The 22,712-nt window shown below is 38.0% G+C and overlaps 1 protein-coding gene across 1 annotated transcript in view; it reads left to right on the top strand.

The window, feature by feature from the left end:
• Positions 1-22,712, top strand: part of MYOM1 (myomesin 1) — a 137,899-nt gene that overhangs the window by 49,130 nt on the left and 66,057 nt on the right. The window contains exons 9-15 of the mRNA XM_004421019.3: positions 13-75; positions 3,502-3,666; positions 5,891-6,052; positions 12,236-12,377; positions 14,980-15,179; positions 17,219-17,275; positions 22,288-22,412. Coding sequence (XP_004421076.2) covers positions 13-75; positions 3,502-3,666; positions 5,891-6,052; positions 12,236-12,377; positions 14,980-15,179; positions 17,219-17,275; positions 22,288-22,412 — 914 coding nt within the window. The remainder of the gene's footprint in view (positions 1-12; positions 76-3,501; positions 3,667-5,890; positions 6,053-12,235; positions 12,378-14,979; positions 15,180-17,218; positions 17,276-22,287; positions 22,413-22,712) is intronic.

Here is a 22,712-nt window from a genome sequence, read left to right as displayed (position 1 = left end):
TTTCTTTTCTAGGATATAAGGGAGAGTTGGATGAGACTCACTTCCGTGCTGGGGCTTCTACCATACCCCTCAGCTGTAAGTTTAAAAAGTTATCTATATTTAAAATACAGCATAATAAAGCTATTTTATAATGCTGAAATAAATGCATAATATATATTATAATATATGCATAATATATGTAATATACTAGTATGTGTACAATAGCTATCTATGGTTAGTTTTATTTTTTTAGATTCTGTGGTTACTATTTTCTTTCTGAATATAGTTGCTTTGTTCTAGCTTTATAAAAGCGCAGATGTGCTGGGCTAACATGGCAAATGTTTTTAAGTCTTTCTGTGTTAAACTGAGAATGACCATTACACAAACCTGGGCAGAGTGTATCACACACACACACACACACATACACACACACAAGTCTAGACTGTAGCAGAGCAGTCTTACTCATCCTTAAATATCCAGGTTAGTGTCACCTCCTTGAGAAACCCATGTCTGACCCCCACTGCCACGCCCACATCCCATCCAGTTAGGGTTAGGTGTCCCTGGTGAGGCCACAGCACCTCCATCAGAGCATCTATCACACTGGGCACTCTTAATTGTTGTATGTGTGTCTCTCCTACTGGCCCATGAGCCACTTGAAGGCAAGGCTGGACCTTTTATCTCTAAACCCCAGCTCCTGACACAGAGTAGGTATTTGATAGTGAATGAATAAATAAATACATTAATTTATGAAGTAAAATCTAAATGCTAGTGAATAAACTATTAAAATACTCTGATTAGTGAATTAGAAAACATTCTAATTTGTGAATTTGTGAGCTTCAATCATTTCATCTAAATCAGAACTTCTTTTCATGGGAAGCAATAAAAGTAAAATTCTTATGGTTGTTCAAATAATCAGATGTTTACAATGGTCAGACTGAAAAAGGTAGTCAAACCCTAACTTCTTCTCTTCCAAACATTAAAAAGTAAGTGATAGTTTTGAAAATGGGTGATGAAGACACTTTCTCATGGGTCAGTTTTTCACCTAACTGCTTGGTTTGATGTCTGTAGATGACCTACTTCTTTGACTTCAAGGAATGGCTCCTAATTTTAATACTCCAAATTATAAGCATTAGTATCAATCCCATGGGTGGGAGGCTATGATGAGTGGGAGCGAGGGAGGAACACATCCCAGATCATGTCCTTCTCTTATCACTTGATTTATATTGAGACAGAATAGTTGGAAATTCTGAAACTATGACTTATCTCCCACTGTCCCCAAGACTGGCCTATTGATGGTTCCACAGTCCTCAGTGAGAACTGCTCATTCCCGCTACCACATCATCAGCCACGTTTTTCCCTTTTCCCTCTTCTCCATGAAGCCAGGGTCTGAAAGCCCAGCTCAACCTTACTCCTTAATCTTTCAGAGCTTCTCTGACTGACCCCTGAATTGAGTGCAGTTGCTCTCAACGTAGACGGCGGAGGGCTCTTATTCATTCATTTGACTAATATTTATTGAGCACCTACCATGTGCTAGGTACTGGTTTAGGTACTTGGAATATGCAAGTAAATATCATAGATAAAGCTCCCTGCCCTTGGTTCTGTTCTAATAGTTAATATGTGTTGATCAGTTGTGCCAGACACTATGCTAAGACATTTTTTATATGCATTGATTCATTTAATGCTCCCCCAAATCTTACAAAATAGGTGCCTTTTTATCTGTGCTATGCAGATAAGGAAACAGTTTAGAGACTTTAAATAATGGGACAAGACCACACACAGTGGTAGAGTAGGGACTTGTAACCCGGTCTTTCTAATTCTAAATCATATTCTAAACCAGGGGTCAGCAAACATTTTCTGTAAAGGACTAGGTTGTACATATGTTCGACTTTGCAGGCCATACAGTCTCTGTCACAGCACTCAACTCTGCCACTGTAACGCAAAAGCAGCCAAAGACGGTAGGTAAATGAATGAGCGTGTCTGCGTTCCCATAAAACCTTATTTATGAACATTGAGATTTGAATTTCCTATGACTTTTCACATCAAAAAATAGTCTTCTTTTGATTTTTTTCAACCATTGAAAAATTTAAAAACCATTTTTAATGGTACAAAACAGGAGGCAGTCCAGATTTAGGTCGCAGATTTGCCAACTCCTGATCTAAACCAGGCCCTCCTTGTAACCCTTATCTCTACTCCATAAGGCAGTTTTGGAACCAGCCTCCCAATCAGCAAGATCTGATCAAATCATTTTGCTTTTTGATCTCAGGGGAACATCATCATATAGAAGTGGGGCAGATGGGACACACGCTTCAAACAGAAGTTATTTCACTGTTGGTTAGTGGTTCCCTGGGAACACATGAATTCAAGGCAACACAATGTATCAGTTGAGAGCACAGGTTCCGGACACAGCTGGCCAGTGTAAATCCTGGCTGTGTAGCATGAATGTGGGCTATGATCTAGCCTCCCTCTGCTGCTGTTTCTTCATCTATAGAAAAGAGATAATAATGGTACTTACCTGATAGGGTTATTGTGAGGCTTAATTGGGTTACTAAATATTGAATGCTTGGAATACTTGGTACAAGTTGAACTCAATAAATTTTATCTTGCATTTTCAACTTAATACTAAGAGGTCTTAGGAAGAGAGATGAAATATGAGAGAAAGGGCCTAAGTTTTAAAGTTGGGCAGTTATGAGTTTGAATTTCAATTTCGTACATGATACCTTTGAAACTTGGGCACTAGCTGTATATTATATTTGTGAACTTCTATATCCCTATCTGAAAGAGAGGAAAAACTAATATTTATACCATGGAGTTATTGCAAGGATTAGATGACATGTCAAATGTAAAGTGCCAGGATGTAATAACCCATCAATAAATAGGCATTATCTTCCCAAGCCCCCTTCTTTGAGAAAAGAGAAAATAAAACGTGGGAGAGTTTATGATGCAGGCATTTACTCAATCTATAAATAAGATATTTCTAAGAAAATTATTTTCAAAGTTACAATATTTTAGGCTTTTCAGTTTTCTCCCATTGACATTTCTTATGTGTTTTTTACTCAGATCATTAAAGAAACTAAAGCAACTTACTGAAAAACTCTATTTTTATGAGTAATTGATATGGCTATTTGTCCCAAGAATACAAATAGTAGAGTTTAAATGAACTTAGAATCTAAAATTAAAAAGTGCATATATTGCAGCTAACTATTTAAGTCTAAGCTAGATGTGGTATTAATTTATATTTTATGTAAGGCATTAAACCGGATCTTTTAAATTCTATTAGTTATAATAGTAAAAATAAGCATTTAGCTTACCTGACCAATGAAGAATTTCCATACACAGAATTTTCGTTTCACGTAATGATATATGTGAAGGTGCTATGTATTTCTTTTATGCGACTTAATTTTTGCCCGGATAAATCATCTGATTGGTCTTTGTTGTGACTGCTTTCTGCTTGTGCTTATTAAAATGCTGTGTCTCTTTGATGAGAAAAAATAAATTACTGACGTTTGTTTTTATTGTACCCAGTTGCTGTGACCCCTTATGGTTATGCGTCCAAGTTTGAGATCCACTTTGATGAGAAGTTTGATGTGTCTTTTGGGAGAGAGGGCGAGACGATGAGTCTAGGCTGCCGTGTTGTTATCACTCCTGAAATTAAACATTTCCAGCCAGAAATCCAGTGGTACAGAAATGGTGAGCCTTTATAAGGAATTCTCACTTAGGTTCTTATTTGCAGGTCACAGACCAGGCTTGGCACCAGAGCATGAATGTCTATGAGACTGCAAATCTGTTTATCAGAGCTGGCAGAATCTGGACATTAGAGGGCATAACCTACCAGATGTTAAAAATGTTTTTACACTTATATCGAAGTAGCAGAAATTTCACAATATATTTGTGGAGATTATAATTTCTTATCACCAAGTAATATATGGAAAGGATTACAAAAAATATATTTTCTTTTGTAATTTGTATATATGCTTATTTTGTAAGTTAATTTTATTTGGTAAAATAAAATGAAGTCCAGTGAAGTCCAATGGGACAATGGAGCATGCCCATTGGCCCCCTGGCAGGGTGGGCAGTGGGCAGCATGCTCACTAAGCAGTTGGCCTGAACTTCACTTGTGCATGTGAACACCTGGGGCAGCCTGGGGCACCACCAGGTCCCAAGGTAATGGGTGGCACCAGGACATGGGCCCAGCTTGAAGCCAGTAATGGCAGCAGTGGCAGCAGCAGCAGCATTGATGGTGGACGTGGCCCTAGAGGAAAGAAGGAGCTCCATGTGGGGGCAGCATGGGAACCCACAGTAGGAGGCCAGCTTGTCTGTTTATCCCTAGAACTCATCTTTGTGAGATCTGCACAAATATTAACTCCCTGGCCTGAGTGCCATGACAGGAACTACTGGCAATCAGACGGTAAATTTTGTCAGTAAAATATTATGAAATAAAAGCATGTATATAGACATTGCAATAAATCACATAAGGCAGTTGTTAGAATTCTTCAAAGAGTTTGGAATCTCTGGTTATGAAAACTGCCACAACATTGCAAAGCAAATATCCACAGGCTTAGAAATAGAAATTAAGTTTAAAGATTGTTGCATTCAATGAAAGAGAATACTATTTTCATAGGAAACTTTGCATGAAGCAATAATTAACAAGGAAGATAATTTTTAAATTAATTTTTCCTCATAATTGAAGATACAGTGATAGAATGCATAAATAGATGTTTGACTTATATACAAATCATGAAGTCATTTTTAGTTTCTTGTATGACCTCCACAAGTTACAGGATGCAAAAGAAAACATTAAGATTCTATTATGTAAATTTGTATTTAAAATTAAATTCAGACTTATATGAAGCTGATTTGTATGAAGAGTTAAATCTTTTTAGAAAAATTGTTCCTCAAGAATCATTAGCTCTATATACTAAAATTTTTATTTTGAAATAGTTTATCAGAAAGTTAACACAATGTTAACTTTATAATACCATAATTATATAATACTATCTAGTATAAAACTATATACTATAACTATATAACACTCTTAACAGCTGCAGTGATAGTTGCATCAGCAGAAAGATCCTTTTCAAATTGTCAAAATTCATTTGTGATCTTGCATTTACAAGAGTGACTGATGTTGCTTTCAATTATATTGATTTAAAATGAAGTTGCTAAAAGTATAAATTTGATGACCCAATAACTGAATTTGTAGAATAGCAAGGGATAAATATCTTATTATCAATCAAGGTATCACATTAATAAAGTATTATTTTCTGTATATAAAATTATGGCATGAAAATATTTTTTGCAATTTGTATTATCCCTATTACATTTTATAAGTAATAAACTATTTTTAGAGGAAAAAGCCTTGTATTTTGTATCTTTAACTGTGTTTTTTTCTCTGCTTTTTGTTTTTTGTGTTTTTTTTTGTGAGGAAGACCAACCCTGAGCTAACATCCAATGTCAATCCTCCTCTTTTTCACCGAGGAAGACTGGCCCTGGGCTAACATCCGTGCCGATCTTCCTCTACTTTATAGGGGCCGCCGCCACAGCATGGCTTAACAAGCCGTACGTCGGTGGGTGCCCAGGATCCGAACCAGCGAACCCCTGGCCACCACAGCGGAGCCCGCGCACTTAACTGCTTACGCCACGGGGCCAGCCCCTCTCTGCTTTTTTAACAAGAGGCCTTGCCATTTCATTTTGCGCTGGGCCCTGCAGATTATGTGTCTGGCCCTGGTACCCTTGCTTCCGGTCTAGTATTTTTACCAATATAAACATAAAGAATGGCTCGTAGTCAAATAGCTTTTGATATAGAAGAAGAACAATGAAAAGAATGAGAGAGAGAGCAGAGTGGAGGGGAGGGAGGAAGGGAGTAATGGAGGAAAAAATCAGTTAATTTGCTTACTTTTTTTTTTTCCCCTAGGGGAACCTGTTTCTCCATCAAAATGGGTGCAAACACATTGGAGTGGAGATCGAGCAACACTGACATTTTCTCATCTCAACAAAGAAGATGAAGGCCTCTACACAATCCGAGTACGAATGGGAGACTATTACGAACAATATAGCGCATATGTCTTTGTTCGAGGTAAGACCTAGCAAAAAGCAGAACATTCAAGAATATTTAAAACACTGAGGCCAAATCAATCCATCTAAACATGTTTTTTGTAATGATGAAAGAGCCATTTGAAAATTCTTCCAGATTACATGGCATAGGAATATTAACTTCCAGTAAAATTAGACCCGATGTAAAAAGGTTAACCCTGAGGGCACCAACCCAAAGGTGACCAGTTTCCAGACTATGTTACTGTCACTAATGTCAGTACTTTCCTCATCTTCAAGGAACCACAGTGCAGTTCTCTATAGGTGTTCGAGTAGAGATGCTAAATCTTAATGATATGAAAAGCTATCTCAGTTTATGGAAGCTGCAAGAAAAGAGTGATGTGTTATTTGGGAACTTATTCTTTAATATCTGTTTTGGGGAGCTAATTTATTATTTCATTGCAGGCCCCTTTTTTACAGCTTTAGCTTTAATGAACTATGAAACAAGGTGCTACAACTTAATTTTTAAAACAGACTATAATTGTTGATTTTAGGAGTCTTTCTTTTTTCAGCAGTGCCTTGAATGGATTGGATGTGTAAAGTGGGAATGCTATTTCTACACGAGATCCTAGCACATTTGGAAGACCATTAATGCTTCCAGGCTACAAGGGCAGTGTTCTGTGCTCTTTTATGTGATCGTGTCAGGTGTGGCCACAAGAGGAGACAGAAAAGAGGCTCAGGAAGACAAATTTATTATATTCACAGGTCCTAGAGACAGAAGGCACAGCACACCACGCAGGGCCACCTGGGGAAGCACTAGCATCAGTCGATTAAGAGGCAGAAGGGGCAGGAGCAGGGGGAGAGCCTACACCACAGTCTTTTTTGGAGTTTGTGTGGAAAAGGCAAGGCAGCACAGGATAAACAGTTTAGGACTGGCTAGTGTGAATAATTTCGGTGGACTCTAAGCTGTAGGGGTGGTGCCTAGTTGTCTAGTACCTGGCCCTGGGATGATTAACGTAGACGAACATTTCCTCCTGGGGTGCATGCGCCAGACAGAGGAGGTCTGGCTCTGGGTGAGTTAGTTTGCATATCAAAGGCATGATCCAGGCTGAGCCCTTGGCTATCTCCAAGAACCAACTAGCCCTCGGAGGGATGATCTCTCCTCAGCCAGAAAGGTTTTTAAGACGGCAAAAAATCATAATATACAGAAAATAAAAATATAAACAATACAGGTAGACTTGCTAATTTTTTATCTCTTGTGCACTAAATAGAATCATAAACTCATAGGCATTTTGATCAAACTGCAACTTTTGAGGTCATCCAGGTGTCCTTAACTTGGATCCACAGACTCCCAAAGGGTCTGTGACTAAAACTGTATTTCAGTATAATTGGTTTCTTTGGTAATCTCATGTATTTTATTTTACTTTGTTTTATTCATTTAGAAGCATTATTCTGAGAAGGGGCCTCGGGCTTTCTTTACCAGTTTGCCGGATTCCCATTCTAGTCCAACCCCTTAATTTTAAGATGGAGAAACTGAAGTTCAGAAATGTAAAGTGATTTACCAAAAGCCTCACAGTTAAGTTAGAAACAGAAGTGAAATTAGGATACAGTTCTTCTGATGCCTAACCCAGGACTTTAATTAGGGTATAGGCTAAGCTGTGGAAACAAAACACAAAAAGTTTATTTCTCTCCTGTGTCTATCAATCCAGAGGTAGGTGGGTTGTCTAGATGGTTTTACTCAATGCAGTCATTCAGCGTTCCAGGTCCCACCTACTTGTTGTTCGCCCCCCAGCCTCCCGCAGTGCTATCCCATGTTCCCATTCCAGCCTATGGGAAGGGGAGAGAAAGGAAATGGAGGGGGAGATACAGAGTTGCACACATCACTTCTGCAGAGTGAACACATGGGCATATATCAAAATAAGGAAAACTAGTGTGTCTAGTCTCTAGTAGAGCAGACATGTTGCCTGCTAAAGCTCAGGGGTTCTAGTACTAAAAGGAAACAGGAAGAATGGGTATTAGGGACAATTAGCAGTCTATACCACACCGGTACTGAATAATAACAATTGATCATTGAATTATGCCACAAACCAGCAACTGATAAAGATACATGAATATCTATACCAACTGAAAAATATGTCAGACTTTCTCCTACATGAACCATTATGGGAAAAGTCAGATATTGCCCGGAGAAGAGAGCAGCTAGCCTTCTGGGTGAATTGAAGTGAAAATGGACACACTGGAAGTTATCAGCAAGTTTGTTTAGCCAAACTGCCTGGATAAACCTGGCTAGATGAGGACTGAATAAGCAGTCTTTGCCTCTGCTGTCAATTGTCTTACCTGAACCAGAGAGTATCTCTAGTGGCTCCAAAAATACTTTAAGTATGCCTTGGGGATTCCTTCATGGACTTTTTCTGGGAACTCTGACATAGTCTAGGATTTTTCTCAACAACATTTCTCAGTGCCCCCACCCGGAATTGTGGCTCTCTGCAGGTTTACACCAGACTTCACATTACTAATTATAGACAGGGGAAAGGGACTGAAACGTGAAATTTATACTTAAGCCAGTTTTCAAATCCACAAAATAAGGAAATGGAAAGAATCTAAAATTTATCAGAAGTTAATGTAAGAGAATTGAAAAGACAAACAAGAAAGACAAAATTGGAAAGACAGATCTCAGCAATCACATTGTGAATTTAACAACTTGTAGAAAAAGATTGCAATCATAAGTTCATTTTAAATGATACATTTTAGATTCTTTCTTTTAAAAAAATCTTTATTGAGTCTTAATTTACATACCGTAAGATTCAACCATGTTAAGTGAACAATACTTTTTAGAATATTTATAGAGTGGTGCAACCATCATCCACAATCCAATTTTAGAGCATTTCCATCACCCCAAAGAGATTTCTTGTGCCCATTCCCCAGTCTAGCTCCACCTCTCTACTTTCTGTCTCTGTAGATTGGTCTTTTCTGGACATTTCTAGATATAATAAGTGATCTTTTACATCTGTCTCCTTTCATTGAGCATATGTTTTGAGGTTTATTGTGTTAGTAGTTCATTCCTTTTTACTGCTGACTACTATTGCAGTACACGGATATGCCTCATTTTGTCTATCCATTCACCAGTTGATGGACAGTTGGATTGTTTCCACTCTGGCTACTATGAATAGTGCTACTATGAACAATCATGTTCATATTCATGGACCTAGGTTTTCATTAGTCTTGGGTAGATACCTACAAATGGAATTTCTGGGTCATATGTTAAATTTATTAACTTTTTAAGAAACTGCCAAAGTGTTTTAAATGACATTTTATGTGTTTTTTTTAAAACTTTGTATCCATTGAGCTGCATGAGGCCATTTCAATGCATTTTTTAGAGCTCTGGTATTTTTGCTGTTAGAAAATAGCTTCTGAACCAGAATGATCAGTGTATAAAGCACCATATGTCTGCAGAAACACATTCCAGAGCTGCACACATTTGGCCTGGATTTTATTACATAGATAATGTGTTCTTTGTGAAAAAACAGATAATATAACTAAGAAAAAAAAAGAAAAACAAAAGCCATCCGTAAGTCTACCATCCAGAGATATCCAATATTATCATTTTATTACGTATTCTTCTAGACTTTTATATATTCTCCCCAAAGAGATAGAGAGAGGGAGAGAGATGATAAAGTGATAAAGGATGGGATATAAATGTCATGAAAAAAGAATTACAAATGACAAATAAATATATGAAAAAGTTTTCACTAGTAATCAAAACAATAAAATTGAAATAAAATGTTTTAATCTATCATATTGAAGATTTAAAAGAGTTTAAAAATCAAGTGGGATAAAGGAATGGAGGCACCAGCACTCTTGTACGCTGCTGGTGAGTGTAAATTTGTTCAGCTTTTCTCGGGGTGTTTTGCCACTATGTATGGACAGCGCACATTTCCAACAATTCTAGCTCTAGGAACTTAAGTGGACAAAATTGAAAAAAATGTTTATATTGGGAAAAACTGGAAGAAATCTAGATATCCACCAATGAGAGTTGTAAAATAAAGTATAATAAATACTCCATATAAACAATGGAATACCACACAGCAATGAAAACTAATATAGCATACCTATATTTATTGATGTGAAAATATATCAGGAAAAAACAGTTTACATGAAACTGTATAGTCCAATCCCATTTTTATTTCAAAAACAATCACTTTTGAGTTTATAAATGTGGGAAAAAAAATCTAGAAAAATATAGGCCAATATGTTAGTAGTAGTAATTTCTGAGTTACGGAATTAGAAGAGATTTTTATGTATATTTTTTGATTCTCATATATTTTACAAGCATGCACTACTTTTTTGATAAAGATAAACAGTAGAATCACTTACATTTTGGAAAAAAGTTGTTAATAGCTTGTGTCAGAGGTCAAAATATAAAGAGTAGCTGGCTAATCTTTGACCTAATTCATCACACCTACAGAAAGTTTGGCTGTTTGGAGGGTGGGAGAAGGAGGGGCAGAGGCTGAGAAGAGGAGTAATGCTGACTGAACGGCTGCCGTGGGCCAGGCACTCTACAGCAGCTGCTGGAGCCAGGAGCACAAGTGTGAAGCAACATAACACAGTATTTGGATTTGGCTTCTAGCAGCTGCTATACAGAACCTGTTTTTTGAAAGATTGTCAAGCCCGCCCCAGGAATGGCATATTCCAGGCAATTTTATAAAAACACTTGAAAAATGGTTCCCTAGATGCCTACTGTCTGCTAAGCTGTTATATACAATGAATGTTCAGTGAACTAAACTCCGCTCTACCAACTCGGGAGCTGCTGGTTGTTACCTTATTGGCCTCTAGTGAAAGGACATGGCTAGAGGCTGCCAGCTGTCCCCCTCACAGCTGAGCAGCTTTCCAGCAGTACCAGAGGCCTGTTAACCTCAGCATCTCTACCTGCATTCCAGCTCTGCTCTACCTGCACCCCCATCCAGTGCTTTCAAAGCCTGGAAGGAAAGAAATCTCTCCCCACCAAAATGCTCATTTCCTGTTGTGTGGCGTGCAGGGATTCTGCATTGTTTTAGGCACCAGTTAGTTACGTCTTCCTATAGCACTTATGCAGGAGATAGTTACCTAGAAACACTTTCCTGCAGGTTCATGGGACAAGAAACAGAGTGTTCAAAACCAGAGTGACTTGAGCTCTTCACAGGTAATGCGCATCTATTAACTCCAGAAGTATACAAATATCCCTGCTGTGTTATCAGATGTTTTAGCAACTTGTAAGAGTTACACAGTGTAGCTATAGGAAAAGAAAGTGTTTATTTAGTCAACAAGAGTGTTTGCCCTTGGGTGAGTGTCTCCTACATGTCTCAACCTCCTCTCCTGCTAATTTCCTGTTATGACACGGTTGACCAGTTGTCAGGAGGAATTGGCAACTATGAATCCCCTCTCCCAGGGACTCTGCCTTTTAATCATTCTCATTTAAAAGGCTACTAACTGATTATTTTCATTCCCCTGCCTCTCCTCCTAAAAACATCCTGACTCACTAATTTAGACTTGCCTGAAGACACACTGGTGAGGGGACCCACTGTCAGAGGATCCCATTTCATAAACAGTCACTGTTCTCTGCTTCTTGTATGATCCTAGACTTTCACTAAATTCAGATAAACTAAACTCAGATATAGGTATTGCATCAGAATTCCTTTCGCAAGTATCTTCAGTTTGGGAACAAACATCTGATTAAAATGAAATGTTGTCCTTTCTCTTCCAAAATGGTAGGGCCCAGCATAGGGATGGGCAAAGCTTCATGGTTCTTATTCTCTTGTGGATGCATCCAGAAGGTGACAGAAGGGGCTGTTTGTTCTCCTTTGGAGCCATTCACAGTTTCCAAGTAACATTACACAATAAATATCTTAAGAACAGACTTTCTGGCACAACTTACATTAAGCTTTTCTGATAGCAATCCCCAACATCTCCATATTTATTTTCTTTTAGAACATTTTGGGCAGGCAAGGGCCATGAGACAAAGGTCATGGGTCGTTTTCAGAGTCCTTTCTGACATAATGCTCTTTGTGCTGACAGTGAAAAGCACATGTTGTTATGTTAGTAAGCAAATTACAAGATTGAAGCTTGCTTTACTGGGGCCAAAGATGTATCTACTGTGGTGGTGTGGTAAGAAATGTGTGCACTAAGATCTTGGCCCACTGGGCTGACAGAGCACGTCTGAGAGGGTTAATGGGATCCTCCTGTATCTCCACAGATGCTGATGCAGAGATTGAAGGGGCTCCAGCCTCTCCCTTGGATGTGGTGTGCTTGGATGCCAACAAAGATTATATCATCATCTCTTGGAAACAGCCAGCTGTGGATGGAGGGAGTCCTATTCTGGGATATTTTATTGATAAGTTAGTATTTAGTCTAACTTCAGTTAGAGTGATTTGGCATAGAGTTGCATGTTTGATTTCTCCCACCATTTCTAGATGAATTATTTTCTTTTCTGGTCTCCTCTGTCTCTCTCCTCTGTCTCTCTGTCTCTGTCTCTCTGTCTCTGTCTATCCCTCCCCCTCTCTCCCTCTCTCCCTCTCTCCCTCTCCCTCTCTCCCTCTCTCTCTCTCCCTCTCTCTCTCTCTATAGATATATTTACCTAAATTCCAAAGATAATCTTTGAATTTGACTGACAATGCAAGTCACTAATTTAGCAAGAATGCTATGAATTTGTAGACCTAATGGAGACCACTTTGGAAATAAAATAGCTGATATTCAATATATTTAATGTCCATATACCTAGTATGGCAGTAATTTTAGAATATTAAGTAATTTTAAGAATAATACTTTAGGAACACTAACAAAATCTTATTTACATCAAAAGATGTGATTTCAAGTTAGACAAAGAAATAACAAATATCAATAGTATTAAATTATGTTCTATCTAGAGTTCTTGCTGTTTACATTCTCCAAAATTTACACACTGATATTTATAGTAATTGGGTCTTACATATTAATTATCCAGTGAGTTTGGACAATGTAGATAACAAATCTAGATTATTGACCTAAATACATTATTGTCTGACTTAGTTTCTATTCAAATAGTTGCTCCAATTCTCTTTCCATTTTTGAATAATAAAATCTGATTGTAGAAACCACTAGGGACAGATAATCTGTGCCACTATGGTACAGTGGGTTTGTACCAAGGTGTATTATGAAACCTACTATTTAAAGCGATAAGTAAATACATGCCTATTGGGCTCAATACCATCCAGAGAAATATTTATAATAAATTATATACTATTTAATTGTACACTGAATGCTTCCACATTATTTCATCCTTTAGTAATGATGAACTGTGAAGTTTTAGATAGATTCTTTTTCATCCTTACAATTTCTGCCTTATTGTCTTTGGCAAATTTCAAAGGGATTTGCAAACTTTGATCAGTGAAAGACCAAGGACAATCAGTACTATTTTCCTGTTGCCTTAGTCATAATAAAAACAACCATGTAATGGTTAATATCTATAAAGCATTTGCCATGTACATGGCACTATCCTAAACTACATGTGTTAACCATTAACCCATAAGCAGCCTTTGAAAGGTAGATACTATTATTACAAGTAGAAAACAAGTAGCTGGCCCATGGCCACATGCTAATGAGGAAACACTAAGTTGCCTAAAGTTACACAAAACTAGAATTCAAATATCAGCCTGGCTGTAAGTTGGTGTTCTTTTGCTCCAACAGGCTGTAGAAGTCTCCAGAGCAGCTGCTCTCCACCTTTGTCTCTGCCCACGTGAGGGTTAGGAAGCACACTTAGGATCACTGGTCACCACTACAGTATCTGCACAGAGAGAGGGAGACAGGGGCAGTCTGAAGAATTGTTTCAGCCCTCTCAGCTCCCTCCCACATCCCATCCACAGCAGCTCCAGAGTTTCTACAAAGGAAAGATTTAGGGGAAAGTAGATTGGCGGCAGGGATTGAAGTCATATTCGATAGCACTTTACATAATGTTGAGGAAAATGTCTCTTGTCTATATCAAAGAACGGAAGGAGGATGATGAGGAAGCGAAGATAAACCCCTCACCCCAACCACCTTTACATTGCCATTAGCAACCTCCTCCTCCATGGATTCATTTGGGAATTATACATTTTGGACATAGAGCTGTGTTGGGGAAGTGATATAAACTAAAAGTGCAGTGCTCTGCTCATAAAAAATGATGAGTTACTTAACCCTAATGCTTTATAATTCGGGCACATGGTTGAGCCCCTAAAGCCTTGTTGGTCTGGCCAATAGCATAATCTGAACTGTCATCTTTGTCTCCTGGGATGTGACAGCTCCATCCCCAGGCAATAACTGCTGTAAAAGCACCCGATCAGAAATCAGAGGTTCCAAGTTCTGCATCTTCCCCTGCCAGGCCTGGGAATTTCCCTGCATCTCATCAATCTCATCTGCTAAGAAATGAATATATTACAGTAGCCCCCTCACCTTTCCACCCACAGCATGGAGGGACCATCAAGTGAGCTCTTTTTCCAAACTACAGTACAAGTGGGTATCTTTTAAGGTGTTAACTTTCTCAACAATAGTTCCTTTTTTAAAAGAAAATGCCTAAAGAAGACAAAGAAATAAGTCACTAATGATGGAATTGAAGACATCAGCCAGGGAAGTGTTTGGGGGATCCTCCTCCTTAGTCTCTCCAGTGTAATGATTGTACATATCTGCCTGCTTCTTTTTTTCCCAAAGCTCTTCTGGTTAGCATGCGAGGCCCCTCAGCTGTCTGCTTTTAGTGAGTTCAAAGGACATACATATGTTCAGGAAGGATCTGAGGCTTCTTTCTTCTTGTTAAAGAAGACACATTGCAATTGAGTGGAACTGAGTGTCTGCAGATAAATAACTAGCAGGCCACACTTGAGCTGGATGTTTTATAGAGAGATCTGAAGCAAGAGGGTGGTTTGCAGCTTTGGAGCTATTAATTTAGCTGTACTTCTTTTAATATTTTGTTGACCACTCTCTTTCCGGTAGGTGTGAGGTGGGCACAGATCGCTGGTCTCAGTGCAATGACACACCTGTGAAGTTTGCGCGTTTCCCAGTCACTGGATTGATAGAAGGTCGCTCCTACATATTCCGAGTTCGAGCTGTGAATAAAACTGGAATAGGTCTACCGTCTCGCGTTTCTGAGCCTGTGGCTGCTCTGGATCCAGCTGAGAAAGCTAGACTTAAAAGTAAGCATTTTTTCATTTTTCAGGATCTTCCCTGAACCTTTTTAAAATAACTGCAATAGATCTCATTGCAAGGTTGTTCCTCCGCCTTCCACTAGAGGGAGAAGAGAATAAGAAATCCTTTATTGATCAGAAAATCCTAGGAGGAAAAAAACCAAAAACCAATAAGTATTTGTTGACTCATCTATTCTCTAAGGGCTTTACTGTATTTTATTTTTATTTGATTCAGATAACTTTGCCTTGTTAAACTTAGTTCCAGGCATTGTGTTTGAAATGAAATAAGAAAACCAAGAGCCTGGAGAGTATCTTTATTCATTTTATTAGCACACTCCAAATATATTTTTCTTTCTGGTTCAGTTCTTAAAACTGTAAGGTAAACTGTTTAACCTTGAATTTGTCCCTTAGAGCATTAATATATAAACACAGTGAGTTTCTTTATATCAAAGGAAAAACACATTTACAACATTGTATCTGATGTATACTTGAGTTTCCATATTAGACAGTCAAAAACAATCTTTTCATATATTCAGCCTCCAAGTCTCAATGTCAAAACCATGGTGCGTGAATTATGCTCTGCATTTGTTTCATGGGAACCCATATGGCATCCTCAATAATAGGGACCATAAAATGACATTAAAGAATTGTTGGAAGTTAACATTTCAGTGTATACCAGATTTCTGTTGGTATTGGCCCTATTGACATTTTAAGCCAGATAACTCTTTGTTGTAGAAGGCTATCCTGTGCATTGTAGGATGTTTAGCAGCATCCTTGGCCTCTACCCATTGGACGCCAGTAGCACACCACCTCCTCCGTTGTGACAATCGAAATTGTCTCCTGACATTACCAGATGTCCTATAGGCAAAATCACCCTAGTTGAGGACTACTGGTCTATGCCATGTTTGCAGTGTTATTCTCTACCTTAAGTACAACTGGTGACATCATAAAGATCTAAGTAAAATAATGCCTCCTTTTCTCTGGAGACTTTTTCTTTTTGTTTCTCCCTTTTTTTTTTTTTTGGTGAGGAAGATTGGCTCTGAGATAACAGCTGTTGCCAGTCTTCCTCTTTTTGCTTGAGGAAGATGGTCCCTGAGCTAACTATCTGTGCCAGTCTTCCTCTATTTTTTACGTGGGACACTGCCACAGCATGGCTTGATGAGCAGTGCGTAGGTCGGCGCCCGCAAACCTCAGGCCACCGAAGTGGAGTGCGTGAACTTGGCTATGCCACTGGGCCAGCCACCTGGAGACTTTCTAATCAGGCTCCTTGATTGCTCTCCAATCACTTTTCACCTACCATCTGACTTTCCTCCCTCTTTCCTAATTCCATCTCATATTTTCATTTACTTCTCTTTTATAAATTCCAATGAAAATAAGATTTGTTTGAATTGAAAATAAGTTATCTTGTTTATCACCTTTCTGTTTTTGCACAAAATCTTTGGTGAAAAGTCCCTTGATTAAAACAGGAGTTGAACTATTCTCTCTGATATCTGTGGGAACACAGAAATGAATTTCTTCTTCAACTTTATACTGCCTGTCTCATCTATTTTCCTTACTCAGGATCTAAACTGCTTTTCTTTGTAGATAACACTTTTCAAAATATACTGGAAAGAAGTTGCTTTTGTTGAGCTTAACTGCAGGATCAGTGCCCCTCTTCTCTTTCATCTTCATTATAACAGATAAATAACTACAGGGCTTATAATTGTTCCAGAAAAGTTTCTCCTGAATACATGCTATCTCTTAAGAAGGTATGAGAAAGCCTACATGTTTCAGGAGATCTATATTGAACAGTAAATGAACACAGGTTATCTATCTCACTTGTGAAGTACAATTCTGGAAACGTCGACTCAGTCCAGGCGGGTCCTAGGCTCTAGCCGATTGTGAGTCCCTTGAGGACACAATACCATATGCATGCTCAGTAAGATTCATTAGGAAAATACACAAGTAAACTAGTAACAAACTCATTTGTGACTAATCTGGCCAGTTTATCAGTGCAATTGAAACTGCATTTGTGAATGTTTGTGATTTTTGTATTTATCTCTGTTCAGGCCGCCCTTCAGCACCATGGACTGGACAGATCATCGTCACTGAAGAGGAACCTACAGGTAAAAGCTACATTTTCCCCAGAGACTACTGCCAATGTTTTGCTATGTGGTTTAACTCTGGTTGTGGAGGGTACAGCGTGTATTATTTAAGGGGTTTTGGAAAGAATATTCTGAAGTGTTTGGAGATCATGAGGTAACTCATATTGTCAGAGGATCACTTTTTTAAAAAAACTTTATTATGGTATAATTGAGATACGGTAAACTGCATGTCTGTAAAATGTACAATTTGATAAATTTTATATGTAGATACACCTGTGAAACCATCACCATGATCAAAAAAATGGATATATCCATCACCCCTAAAATTTCCTCATGCCACTTTGTAATACCTCCCTCCCACCCCTTCCCCATCTCCAGGCCATCACTAATCTGCTTTCTGTCACTAGAGTTTGTGTTGTCCACAATTTTAGATATATGGAATAATATTCATTTTTGTCTGATTTCCTTGACTCAGCATAATTATTTTGAGATTTATCCATGTTGATGCATGTATCAGTTCAATCCAATTTATTTATCCATCACCGTTGAAAGCTTCCATGAACGTCCTTATTCAGTGTTTGTGTGGACATATGCTTTCATCTCTCTTGGATAAATACCTACACGTTGAATGGACAGGTCATATGGTAGGTGTATGTTTAATTTTTGAAGAAACTGCCAACTATTTTCCAAAATGCTTGTACCATTTTACATTCTATCCTCAGTATATGAGAGTTCTAGTTGCTCCACACTGTCGCCAGTACTTGGTAAGGTCAGTCTTTTCAATTTTGGCCATTCTAGTGGGTGCATAGTGGTGTTTTATACCACAGAGGTATTTCATCGTAGGTGCATAGTGGTCTTAATTTACATTTCCCTAATAATGTTAAGCATCTTTTCATGTGGCTTTTTGCCATTTTTGCATCATATTTGACATCTTTGGCAAATCCAAGTTCACTCAGATATTTTTCCTGGTTTTTTTTCTAGAAATATTATAGCATTCACTTTTACATTTCAATCTATGATCCATTTCAAATTAATTTTTTCTATATTGTCTGAAGTAAGGGTCTAATTATTATTATTTTGCATATGGCTATCCAATTATTTCAGCAATATCTGTTGAAAAGATTATCCTTTTCTCATTGAATTGCCTTGGCACCATTGTCAAGATCAATTGACTGCATACCTGTGGATCTATTTCTGGAATCTCTATGGGTCAATTTTATTTTCTCTATTCCAATACCACGCTGTCTTGATTACTGTAGCTTTTATATAAGCTTCATGTTTTTTGATTTTTTTAAAAGCTTCACAGTTTTGAAATCAGGTAGTATAAATCAGCTTGTCAATTTCTACGAAAAATCGCCAGGATTTCAGTTGAGTCTTTTATATCCTTAATGATTTTCTACCTACTGGTTCTGTCAATTATTGATAAAGTAGTGATGAAATCTCTGACTAAATGGTGGATTTTTCTATTTCTTCTTGTAGTTCTACCAGGTTTTGCTTCATGTATTTGGAGGCTCTATTGTTAGATACATAAACATTTTTATTGTTATAGCCTCTTATGAATTGACCACTTTATTATTATAAAGTCACTCCTTTTGTCCATGGTAATGTTTTTTGCTTGGAATCTACTTTGTCTGATATTAATATAACCGGTTATTCCAGCTTTCTTTTGATTAGTGTTAGCATGGCATATGATTTCCATCCTTTTACTTTTAACCTATGTGTATCTTTATATTTACATTATGTTTCTTGTAGGCAGCATATAGTTGGGTCTTGCATTTTTATGCAATCTGGTAATCTTTGCCGTTTATAATTGGGGTGTTTGAACCATTCACATTTTGTGCGATTATTGATATGGTTGGATTTAAATCTACCATCTTGCTATTTGTTTTCTATCTATTCCATCTGTTTCCTTTTTCCTCTTTTTCTATTGTCTTTTGAATTGAGTATTTTTTTAATGATTCCGTTTTATCTCTGTTATCTTATTAGCTATAATTCTTTGTTTTCCCTTATAGTAGTTTGGAATTTATAATATACAATTTATCACAACCCACCTTCAAGTAACATCATACTACTTCACATGTAGTGTGAGAACTTACAGCAGTTTTATTCCAATACCTCTTCTAAGCCATGGTGGTATTGTTTCATACATTTTATTTGTATATATATTATAAACTGCCTAATATAGTGTTATTGTTATGGTTCAAATAGTCACTTATCTTTCAGAGAGATTTAAAAAGTAAGAAAAAAGTTTTTAATATTCACTCACATTTTTACCATTTCTGGGTGTAGATCTGGATTTCCATCTGATATGCCACCTGAGGCATTTCCTTTAATATTTCTTGTAGTGCAGGAAGGCCTGCTGGTTATGAATTACTATTTTGTGTGTGTGTGTGAGGAAGATCAGCCCTGAGCTAGCACCCGATGCCAATCCTCCTCTCTCTCTCTTTTTTTTTTTTTTGCTGAGGAAGATTGGCCCTGAGCTAACATCCGTGCCCATCTTCCTCTACTTTATATGGGATGCTGCCATAGCATGGCCCTACAAGTGGTGCGTCTGTGTGCACCTGGGATCCAAACCTGCAAACCCTAGGCCGCCACAGTGGAGCATGCACACTTAACTGCTTGTGCCACCTGGCCAGCCTTGAATTTTTTATTTTTTATGTCTGAAGGAGTCTCCATTTCATCCTCATTTTTGAAATATATATTCACTGGGTATAGAATTCTAGCTTGACAATTTTCCTGTCAATACAATACAACTACCATTGTAGTGCAGATCTGTGCTATAAGAATGACCACTGTCATTCTTATCTCTGTTCCTCTGTATGTAGTGTATATTTTTTTCTCTGTATGCTTTTAAGATATTCCCTTTATCACTGGATTTTAGAAATTTGATTATGATGTTCATTTGTGTCGTTTCCTTCATATATCTTGTGCTTGGGGTTTGCAAGTTCCTTAGATCTGTGAGTTTATAGTTTTCATCAGATTTGGAAAATTTATCACCATTATTTCTTTACGTATTTTTTTCTGTGTGCTCTTCTCTCTTCTCTACTTCAGCAACTCCAACTGCACGCCCCTTGAAATAATAGCTCACTGGTGCTGTGTTCATTTTTCCTTTCAGTCTTTTTTCTTTCTGTGTTTCATTTTGGATACTTTCTACTGCTATGTCGTTAATTTTACTATCCTTCTCTTCATCAGTGTCTAACATACTATGAATTCCAGTCAGTGGGTTTTGTTCATCTTAGATTTCGTAATTTTTGTCTCTAGAAGTTAATTTGTATCATTTTTATATTTTCCATTTCTTCAATTAACATGTTCAATCTTTACCCTCTTGAATATATGGAATATATTTATAATAACTGTATATCCTTGTCTACTAATTCTATCATCTGTGACATTTCTGGGTTTTTTTTATGATTGATTTTTTTTCCTCATTATGGGCTGTGTTTTCTTGATTCTTTGCGTACTTAGTAATTTTTTATGAGATGCCAGACATTTTGAATTTACATTGTTTGGTGCTGGATATTTTTCTATTGTTATAAATACTCTTGAGCTTTATTCTGGGGAAACAATTTAATCCTTTCAAGGCTTGCTTTTGTTAAGCGAAATCAGAGCAGCCTTTAGTCTAGGGGTAATTTGGCCTCACTACAGAGGCAATACCCTTCTGAGTACTCTACCAGATGCCCCATGAATTAGGAGATTTCCACTCTGGCTGGTGGGCACATGCGCTCTGCCAGGCCCTTTGAGAGCCTGAGGATTGTTCCTTCCAATTCTTTTGTGTGTGGGTTTTCCCTGGTCTCAGGTGGTTTCCTCATATGCATGCACTGATCAGTATTCAGGTGAGCACTCCAGAGAGACCCTCTGCAGATCTCTGAAGCCTCTCTCTGTGCAGCCCTTTCCTCTAGTATTCATCTCTGTGACTCTCTCTGTGGATACTTTGCTGTCTTCAGAATTCCAGCTTCTTCTCCTCCACTGAAGGAGACTGCCAGACTCTACCTGGGTTCATCTTCCTGAGCTGCTGCCTTGAAACTCTCTCTAGACAGTAAACTAGGACAATGGTAGGGCTCACCTAATTTGTTTCCCATCTATCGGGACTCATTATCCTATGCCAACTAATGTCTAATGTCTATAAACAGTCATTTCATGCATTTTGCTCAGTATTTTAGTTGTTTTATGTGGAAGGGTCAGTCTGATGTCAAGAACTGAGAAGGGTCTAAAATTTTACCCTACTTATAAGCTAATAAGTTTCATACCACAGTTTCATAGATGCTGGTAAAAGACATGAGACTCCTGGGTCAGAGACAGAGGACTCTATTACTCACAGCACAGCAGACAGCATGAGCTTCATGTTGTCATTGATTTCCCTTGCCACTGCTGCTCCCCACCAAGTCCCACAGAGTGATGTGGAGCAGCACAGATGGATGCTGCACACACAGTAGATTTGTATCACAGCTGAGAAAACTTGTGCTTAGGAAACCCCCGTCTTATAAGGGGCCCACTAGCAAACCTATCCAAACTTTCTCTGGAGAAAGACATTATCTTTATTATCCTGGTCAGAAAACAAGTCAACTCTCTGCCCTAGAGGGTATACTTTCTCTATAGTCCAAGGTTGTTTGCTATGCAAACGTCCTTGAAAAGATATTCTATAAAAAAGCTGATATAAGATGTGCAGAAAAACCATTGAGAGTTGCCTCCCAACACCAGTCCTATTACTCCATCTTGGCCAGAAGCAGAAGGAGAGAATAATATTTTACACTGCATTTGAAAACTATGATTCCACTCCTCTTTGTAAAGATAGAAAAGATAACTTGTGTTATTGCTACTTTTTCTCAGGACTAATAAGGAAATTAAAATTGTCAAGTAAAGAAAGTAAAATTATGGTTTTGAATGAATGAATGAATGTTTTAGAGACAAGGTACTGCTTTATATTGTGGAGCAGTAATTAACTCTTCCTCCAGTAGGAAAGAAGCATTTGTGACCTCTGAGTATCCTAGATTTCCCAGAGTGTGTGCTCCTCACTTTTCCTTGTTGTTTTTCAGAGGGTGTTATTCCTGGGCCCCCCACAGACCTCTCTGTCACTGAGGCCACCCGAAGCTATGTGGTGCTAAGCTGGAAACCCCCTCGCCAGCGTGGCCATGAGGGCATTCTGTACTTTGTGGAAAAGGTAAGACTCTGGGATCAACATTATTACCCGATGCCACTTGCTAAAGATTTATTTAAAGAAGATATTAAATTTCCATTGTGTCCTGAAGTCTTTAAACCCTATAAACTGTGAACATTCACCACAGAAAAAATGTATATTACACAGAACTTTGCCTGAAAGTTCAGGGGATTTGTGGATCCTTGAGGCTCAGCCATAGACTCCTAAGAGATCCACAGACCCCAAATCATAAGCCCTGTAGGAAGAGACATGTTCCTGAAATTGTAGATTGCCTATATGACAATGTTTTCTAGAGATTTTCTC

This window comes from Ceratotherium simum, chromosome 14, assembly GCF_057802395.1.
Source record: "Ceratotherium simum simum isolate JZ-2026a chromosome 14, ASM5780239v1, whole genome shotgun sequence".
NCBI lineage: Eukaryota > Metazoa > Chordata > Mammalia > Perissodactyla > Rhinocerotidae > Ceratotherium > Ceratotherium simum.
The sequence above is the reverse complement of the archived record's forward strand: the minus strand, read 5'-3'. Positions and strand labels throughout refer to the sequence as shown.